We start from the raw sequence: 9,185 nt of genomic DNA on the forward strand, positions 1-9,185 counted from the left end.
ATCAACAGGATGTTTTCTTACAGCAGGAATTAAATGGTTGATTTTCGGAATGTGTCTGTCCCGTCTCAGATCATCTCCACAGCAGTGATGACCTACACTAAACACTTCGACCAGCACGGCCGAATCAAGGAGATCCAGTATGAGATTTTCAGGTCTCTGATGTACTGGATCACCATTCAGTATGACAACATGGGTCGAGTCACCAAGCGTGAGATCAAGATTGGACCGTTCGCCAACACAACTAAATATGGTTACGAGTATGACGTTGACGGACAGCTGCAGACAGTCTCCCTCAATGAGAAGATGATGTGGAGGTAGTGCTTTTGTCAGTTTAATGATTTAATTCTATCATTTGATGATGTCAGATGTTGATATTATCATGCTCTGGAATTCCAGGTACAATTATGACCTGAATGGTAACCTGCATTTGCTGAACCCTGGGAACAGTGGTCGGTTAACTCCTCTACGCTACGATCTGAGGGACAGAATCACTCGTCTGGGAGATGTTCAGTACAGGCTGGATGAAGACGGTTTCCTGAGACAGAGAGGAGCTGAGATATTCGAATATAACTCCAAAGGTAGGGATTAATACTGTGCTTGCCCATCATAGCAGTATAAAGGCCCAGTCACACCACACATCTGATTATGCCATATCCGAATTTGTGGATGGTAAATGTTTTATTAAAAAAATATAACAATCCCCTAAAAATTTGGAGCTAAGAAAATCAAAGGTTTTCAAATTGTACACATTGTAGCCCTGACATGTAAATAGTTGCTGTTGTCTTCTCATTCTTCACATCCTTATTCTTCTTTTTTTATCACCTTTTTTCAGGTCTTCTAGTTCGTGTTTACAGTAAAGCAGCCAGCTGGACCATCCAGTATCGATACGATGGCTTGGGTCGCCGTGTGGCGTCTAGAAACAGTCTGGGCCAACACCTGCAGTTCTTCTACGCTGACCTGAACTACCCCACCAGGATCACCCATGTCTATAACCACTCCAGCTCTGAGATCACATCCTTTTACTATGATTTGCAGGTAGCAGCTCTGAAAAAGTCACTCTAAACGTGGGGATACATAATATATGTGGTGAAAATAGAAAAGGAAATTGGTACTAATGTGTGATTTATTTTCAAAACTCCTATGTTCTCCTGTGTCTCCAGCAAGAGACAGGATAAACACTCAGTACTGTTTATAGTTTGGATTTTGCTCTCAACTTTTGATTTATGATGGTCTGTGTGGAGCAGGTTTCCCTCCAGTGACCATAGGGAAAACATGGTGAACGTTCAGCATCTCAATTAGAAAGGAGCCGATGATTTTTGCTGTAGCAGCCTCGCTATATCACGGAAAAATATTTTGCTACTCCAAATGCTTCACAAGTTCGCAAACCTGTAGCAGTGTAACTATTTTATTGTGATTAATATGGTTAATAAATCTCCAGCAGCACAACACAGAAAAATTCAAAATCATAGCGGCATTATTTATTGCACTCTGTAATTATTTGTGGAGTGGCAATATTAAAAATCTGTTTCATCAATATTATGTTCATAACATGTGCAATTGTAATGTTTGTTTTTGCACAGGGCCACGTGTTTGCCATGGAGATCAGCAGTGGAGAGGAGTTTTATATTGCATGTGATAACACTGGGACTCCACTGGCTGTCTTCAGCAACAATGGACTACTCCTTAAACAGGTATGTGTGTGTTTTCTTGGGGAGCACTTGAGTAAAGTGTTCTACTGGTGACAATGGTTTGTGTCTCTGTATCAGATCTTAAATCTGTGTGTGTGCGTGTCTGTGTGTAGGTGCAATACACAGCGTATGGGGAGGTTTACTTTGATTCCAACCCAGATTTTGTGCTGGTAATTGGTTTCCACGGAGGCCTGTATGATCCCCTGACACGACTGCTGCATTTTGGAGACAGAGATTACGACATCCCCGCGGGGAGGTAGGCAGTCCCTCACTTATGTGCTCATTTCCAGTCTAAGCACGACATGTGACTGTATGTAACAGGGTTATACAGTTCCAGCTTTGCGAGTGTCACATCTGAGCAGAGTGTGTTTGTTGTGAAGGTGGACCACTCCTGACATCAGCACATGGACACGCGTTGGTAAAGACCCGCAGCCCTTCAACCTCTACATGTTCCGTGGCAACAATCCCATCAGCAAGATTCATCAGGTCAAAGAATACGTGACAGGTATTATTTATGGTATTTAAGCACCAAGGAGGTAGTTAAGTCTTCCAAATGAAATGCTGTATATGAAATGCTCTGAAAGTTCAATCATATTTGTCCAACAGCATTGTAATCTTGTCCCCTTCCTTTCCTTTATACTTCACATAGTACAGTAAATGTACTTTAGGTTATAGCTTGAACTGAAAACTTGCTAGACTTGAGTGTACTAATGAAAAATTATATATAATTCTGTTTCTTTCCAGGATTGTTAAATGCTCAGCACTACCGGAAAGCTGCATGTAGTTCAAATAAATAGCATGGTGAGAGAGGCCACAACAGGTGTCAAAACCTTGAATTACAAGTTTTGTAGTCAAGACCTAAAATGAAACTGTATTTCAGTTTGGGTCATTTAGATGACAGATTGGAGATGATAATGTGCTACATTACTTTCCAGTTAATGAGCAGCAACAATTTACACATTGACATTTGATGTTTTTTAAGGCAGCAGCCATGGTTTGTCTGGTTATATAATACAAAGACATCAAAAAATACAAAGCCACAGTCATTGTTATTACGTCACGCGATGATGATGGCTTCTCCATAGGTGCAAATCATCAGAGCAACGTGCTTGAAGTCACTCTTTAATGTCTTTTCTTTTTGTCCATCTCTTATCTCCATTTTCTTTCTCTGTAGATGTCAACATCTGGTTGGTTACATTTGGCTTTCATCTCCACAATGCAATACCAGGATTCCCCATTCCTAAGTTTGACCTGACACAGCCGTCACTGGAGATGAAGAAGAGCCAGCTGTGGGATGATCTGCCTGTACGTATTCTACAGAATAAGAAATAGCTCGTTTTTCATCGCAATGAAAGGGCAATTCCACATTTCACCGCATGAAGGAGAAAATATTGCTGTACTGTTAGAACCTCCAGGCACTGTTGTGCTTTTGCACACATACCATCACAAATGTGACAGCAAATCATTTGTTTTTACCTGTTACAACATAATTGGTTGTGACTGTATTGAGGCTACTTATTTGAAATAGGAACTGAAAAATCTGATTGTGAGACTTTCCAAAGATGGAAAAGGTTACAGGAAAACTGGTGACCAGTTAAAAATCAGTGGAAACATAGTTATAGCAGTAATCAGGAGGTAAAGAATGAGCTAAAGAACCACAAATCACAGCCACAGTGGTCATCCTTCTAAAATGACACCACGGATGGTGTGCTGTTTACACAATCTAGCACTGAAAAGTACATAGACAAGTGCTTCTGTGTTGGCATAGGGGTTATTACTGGTTTTTCAGACAGCTCAGACATTGAAAATTGTCAACATCTATGGCATCTATTTGCAAAAAAAACCTTGCTTGCTGTTCAAAACAAAACTGCAAAGTGTACCTATGCTAAGAAATGTGAAAAGAAGCCTCATTAATATTAGCACTTTCTCTGCTAAGATGAGACCAAGATAGATTGGTTCAGCTCAGATGCATTTCAGCATGTTTGGCACAAACCTGGCCAGGATCACCACAGTGATCGCATCGTTCTGACAGTGAAGCATGGAGCTGGGAGTGTGATGATATGAGGTTTCATGAATGCAAAAGGTCTTTCGGAGACTAACATTTATTGATGTCAGCATGAATGTCAAAATACTGACTGATAAGATTAATTTCGTTGTCCAGAAACTTGGCCAAACTGAAATACGCAATCATGATAATGATCCAACACAAACTCACCAAAATCATACAAGAGTTTCTAAAGAACAAAGTGAAAACTACAACCTGGCCTGTAATTTTCACATAATAAATTTCAGTTTTACATGACAGACATCTGGTTACTCTAATTCATTGTGTATATATTCTTAAGTTTGTGTTGTTAGTGTCCTTGTGTTCTTCGTTTTTTCTTATTTTGTGTACATAGCGTATATATCTTATGTCTTTAATTTATAGATGTGTTCTCTTGATTTTTCTGTCACTTTGCTGCTGTGACATTGCAAATTTCCCCTTGTGGGACTAATAAAGAATATTCTATTCTAAGGCAATACAATTTAGAATTATTTTTAGAATTATAGAAATAATGAAGCACAAGGTCCTTCTCACTTCAGTTGTATCCTGTAGAAAAAGAGGTGGAAAATGAATACATGGAGCCAAAATTGTTCAAAATATTGAAATTAGAAATTATATAATACAAATCAAGATGAAAACAAAGCAATTGAAAATTAAAAATAACAAGGGTGAAAAGGTGGAAATCAAGACACAACTCAGCCTTCATAAAGTAAAGAGAATCAGGAAATGGAGAGAAAGAAGAAAATACAGGAGAAAATTGGTGTAAGAATAAGGAGAAAGGAAATGAGGAGGAGGCGATAATAATCCAACAAAACCAATCATTCATGCCTTTCATAGTTTCAACCTGCATTCTCTGCTACTTCCTGTTTTGTTGCACTTAGATATTGGGGTTATTTATACACTTGTTTGGTGGACAGGTTGTCAGGAAGTCACACTTAGTAAAGAGTGAGAAACTGCACTAAAAGACGTCAAAATGAACACAATGCTTAATGAAGGCAGTGACTGAAATAGAGATGGCAGAGTCAGATGGGAATTGGAAGTAGATCAGAGAAAATGAGGAAGGAAGCAAGAGAAACTTGGACTGATTAATAGTGTTTTTTGAAGTGTGACTTACTTGTTCAGTTTGGCCGTGTTAATGGCCTTTCTACCAGGAAATTCAAAAGCTGCAGGGATGTTGATCGGCTAAGCCCAGACACGTAGATATGCAGAAAAAGGCACACAGCGAAGACATACAATTTTATCTGCTGACCCTAAAAAAGTTAGATATTCGCACATACGACTGTGTTAAAGTTTCAGGCTCTAAAACATAAGTGCCTTCAAAAACAATGCCATGACTAGTTTTTATTTAGCTATGAACTTATTATAAAGTGAACTAAAGTTTGTTCTCATTTAAGTCACAAGCACTGTACAAAGATACAGATGGGAAGAAGAACTGAAATACAAGATTCATTTAAAACATAATAACTTCAACCCACGGTTGTTGTGAAAGCATCCTAAGCAGCAACATATCTTGCATAAAGTTGCAAGAAAATATATAAACTTAATGGAGCTAAACAAATGAACAAGACATTCCTATTAGGGAATGTTCATTATATAGCGACCAGAAGCAAGAATATAGAACATTTTGACATGTTGGTATATAGTAACTGCTCTTCTCCGTGTGTATTTACTCTAGTTAGTGTTCTGAGCTACTGTTTTGGTAGAGGGTTGGTTTTAAACATACAAACACAAGGACACAAGTTTTATACAATACGAGCTGCAGCTCTGCACTTCACAGACTGTTGGGTGTTTTCTGTCACTGTTCTGCAATTTAAATAACAATAACAGAAAAACAGGTTGCAAACTCAGTCAGAAATATTGGCAAAAATTCTGTGTGAGACTCTGGATATGAAATGAACAAAATAAGCAATCTATTCATTGTTCCCATATTGTCTGTGCTACTTTGCAGTTGTCCTTGAATGCAATGTTCTCAGTATCTGTTATGAAGTAATAGGCAACAACAGACATCACCTTCAATTCAAAGTCAAACCGTGCTTGTTTTTTCTGTCCACAGTCTATCTCAGGTGTGCAGCAGGAGGTGACTCGTCAGTCCCAGGCCTTCCTGTCCTTTGAGCGTATGCCAGAAATTCAGCTCAGTCGGCGGCATTCGGACCACACCAAGCCTTGGCTGTGGTTCGCCACTGTCCGGTCTCTGATTGGGAAGGGAGTAATGCTCGCTGTGATCCAAGGTCGCGTGGTGACCAACGCTCTAAACATTGCCAATGAGGACTGCATCAAAGTGGCTGCAGTCTTAAATAATGCCTTCTACCTTGAAGACCTACATTTCACAGTCGAGGGACGAGACACTCACTACTTCATCAAGACCAGCTTGCCTGAGAACGACCTGAGTGCGCTCCGGCTCACCTCAGGCAGGAAGTCACTGGAGAACGGGGTGAACGTCACGGTGTCCCAGTCTACTACGGTGATGAACGGGAGAACGCGGCGTTTCGCTGACGTGGAGCTGCAGTACGGCGCTCTGGCGCTCCATGTGCGCTATGGGACAACGTTGGACGAAGAGAAAGCACGAATCCTGGAACATGCGAGGCAGAGGGCGCTGTCGAGCGCCTGGGCCCGCGAACAGCAGCGGGTGAGAGATGGAGAAGAAGGAGTACGTCTGTGGACGGAGGGAGAGAAAAGGCAACTGCTGAGCAGCGGGAAGGTCCTGGGTTATGATGGTTACTATGTGCTGTCCATAGAGCAGTACCCTGAGCTAGCTGACAGCGCCAACAACATCCAGTTCCTGCGCCAGAGTGAGATAGGGAGGAGGTAACAGGGCATCAACAGTATCAAATGACTGCACACTCTGACTGTCAAAGACTAACTAATAGTTCGGTTTTAACACAAAATGGATGTCACAGGCTGAGCTGTCTGAAGACTGAAAAACTATCCACTGAAGAGACCCCATGTCTAAAATTAATTTTGATGAGGTTGTTAAGTAGGAATCCTAGACTGATTGATGATGTAACAATCACTGCAACACAACTGAGCTGAAACATGATCAAACTACAGTTGTGAGGTCTTCATGAGCCTGTCAAAAAGGTTCTTTTGACCAATGCCTTTTCTCTTTCTTTTTCTACCTTTTCTCTCTCTCTCTCTCTCTCTCTCTCTCATCTCTCTCTCTCTCTCTCTCACCCTGTTTGTCTGCCTTCAAACAGCCTGCATGCCCCTCCCCCTCTCTCTGGTAGGCGGGGCTAACCTGACTGCTATATTTGTGTGCTACCTAGCTGTAAAACAGTGGGATGTAGAGACTTGTTCAAATAGCCAACTGAGCATTTCAGCAGCCATCACAACTAGATGAGCCCTCAAGCATTTAAAAAGCTGTAAACTGTCCGTGCAGTCAACATAACAAATGTCTGTGCATCTCTAACAGATGTTGCAAATATCATATCTCTGCGGGTCCAGATGTGACCTGCCGCTCTGGGTTCTAGACCTCTGTGAGCCATGTCTATAGGATGTTTTGTTTCCATGGCCGAAGCCATTGAATGGAACTGTTGTGGACTCTCTCTAAGAGAGACAGGCACAAAAAGGACAACAATTTGTATGAAGGGAAAAAAAAGACTGATTTCCTGTTTGGATTTTTTTGTTTGTTTTGTTTTTATATATAAACTTGCATTTGCTTCAAACAAAAAGGGGATATAAAATGAGCAAAAAAGTGTTTACATACTATTACATACTATTACCACTATTACTACTATAACTACACCACCACCACTACCACCACCACCAGAACGGACCATGATCGGAACTAAATGAAACCAAACTTTGAGTTGTGTTTTTGTTTCATTCTTACTGATATCTATGATCTGTTTGGCCAGTTCTAAAACCACTTCTCCTCATCCCCTGTGCTTTTCCAAGGTCCACAAACTCATACAGACCACAGTCTAACAGCAGTGTGTGAAGAAGCAGTGTGAGCGCAGTGCCACAGCTGTGCCTGACTCTTTGTGGATGTACTCTTTGTGGACCGAGTGGGCTCACTGGTCCTGTAAAACGCTGGTCCCCCAGCAGCCCAGGAGTCCTTCACTTCTGCAAAATGTGACTCATAATGCATAGACCTTGTGCTTTTATCGGTCAAAGGTAGTAGTATTGCTTGCAATAGAAACATGTTGTCATGGCTTTGGGGGGGCAGGGTTGCTGTGAGTAGTAACTAATTGTTGCTTCTCTCTTCGTTTTTGCTTGTTTCTCCTTAAAGAGACAGTGCATCGCCATCAGTGACATTAATGAATAACAGTAATAGATCAAAAATCGATGTGGATGTTTTCTCATTGATTGTGGGAGTATGTACTCTCTTAGAGTTTTTTGTGTGTATGTGTGTTTACAAGGGTTGGAAGGCAACTTTAATCATTTTGAAGGAAAGTGCAGGAACTTTACGCAGAGGGTTAACATCATATGCTACCAATCTTTTTTTCAGAGACTATTAAGAAAAGTTGACAATGTTTTATGGGTTTATCTTTTTTATTTTGAACGTTGAGAAATTCCACTTATCCGTACATCAATATTAGTCTCAGAGAAAGTAATTTATGTACAGTGTTTCTACGGTAAAGAATAAAAATCCTTGAAACTAGTGTTGGTATTTTACTGTGTGGCTTTTTTCTCTCCACTCTCAAAGACAAACAGACAGTATGTCAGGCTGCTAGAAGCAATTAATAATGTGTTGTAATGTAATAAACAATATATTTAGTAAATACTGAAATACAATGTTGTTCATCACATTGCAGGTGAACAATTTTCTTGAAATTACTATGCATTGGTAAAGAAGAACTACACAGGTTACACCAGTGGATTTATGAAAAAGTTGCCTTAGACACAGGCTGCCTCACACAGGAATTTGGTTGACATGTTCATTCAACAGTGACAAACATTTCTCATTTTTATAGAGAAATGAAACTTGAGGCATTCATTTCCAAAAAAAAAGACATGCAGTGGAATGAAGTATGTGGATTGGATGTATAAGGCACCATAAATAGTTAAGTACAGATACCTCAAAGCACTACTTAAATACCGTACAGTACATTACAGTATACTTTTTCATAGCACACCAGGTTGAGCAAAACCACAACAGATTTATAAGCAGTTCACATAATTGTACATGAATGGACTGAAAATGTAAAAGTCGGTTTACCTAAACTTAACAACAGTATTATGGTGTCATAAAATTTGACTTCTACTATATATTTCCACGGATTTCTGTCTTCTTCAGCGCACCGATTTGTTCAAACCTGATAATAGAGGAGTGTTTGGTTTTCTCAGTCTTCAAACGCCACATAAATATTAAGAGAGGTTGAAGTCTGATGACTGTGAAGGAAAGTCCATGTAAGACTCCTTGGTGTTCTTTGAGGTGTGTTTGGGATCATTATCCTCACTGTCACCACAACCGGTCGAGGCAGATGATTTTGAGTTTTTTTTGTCCTTTCCAG

The 9,185-nt window shown here is 40.2% G+C and overlaps 1 protein-coding gene across 10 annotated transcripts in view; it reads left to right on the top strand.

Moving 5' to 3' along the window:
- The window catches only part of LOC110955016 (teneurin-3), a 753,086-nt gene extending 744,753 nt beyond the window's left edge, over window positions 1–8,333 (top strand). For all 10 annotated transcript variants that reach the window (XM_051945606.1, XM_051945604.1, XM_051945607.1 and 7 more), the window contains 8 exons: window positions 70–314; window positions 397–578; window positions 833–1,035; window positions 1,581–1,691; window positions 1,802–1,944; window positions 2,069–2,193; window positions 2,863–2,993; window positions 5,786–8,333. In XM_051945606.1, coding sequence (XP_051801566.1) covers window positions 70–314; window positions 397–578; window positions 833–1,035; window positions 1,581–1,691; window positions 1,802–1,944; window positions 2,069–2,193; window positions 2,863–2,993; window positions 5,786–6,541 — 1,896 coding nt within the window. In that variant the 3' untranslated portion in view covers window positions 6,542–8,333. The remainder of the gene's footprint in view (window positions 1–69; window positions 315–396; window positions 579–832; window positions 1,036–1,580; window positions 1,692–1,801; window positions 1,945–2,068; window positions 2,194–2,862; window positions 2,994–5,785) is intronic.
- The last annotated feature ends 852 nt before the right edge of the window (window positions 8,334–9,185 follow it).

This window comes from Acanthochromis polyacanthus, chromosome 3 (assembly GCF_021347895.1).
Source record: "Acanthochromis polyacanthus isolate Apoly-LR-REF ecotype Palm Island chromosome 3, KAUST_Apoly_ChrSc, whole genome shotgun sequence".
Classification (NCBI taxonomy): Eukaryota; Metazoa; Chordata; class Actinopteri; family Pomacentridae; genus Acanthochromis; species Acanthochromis polyacanthus.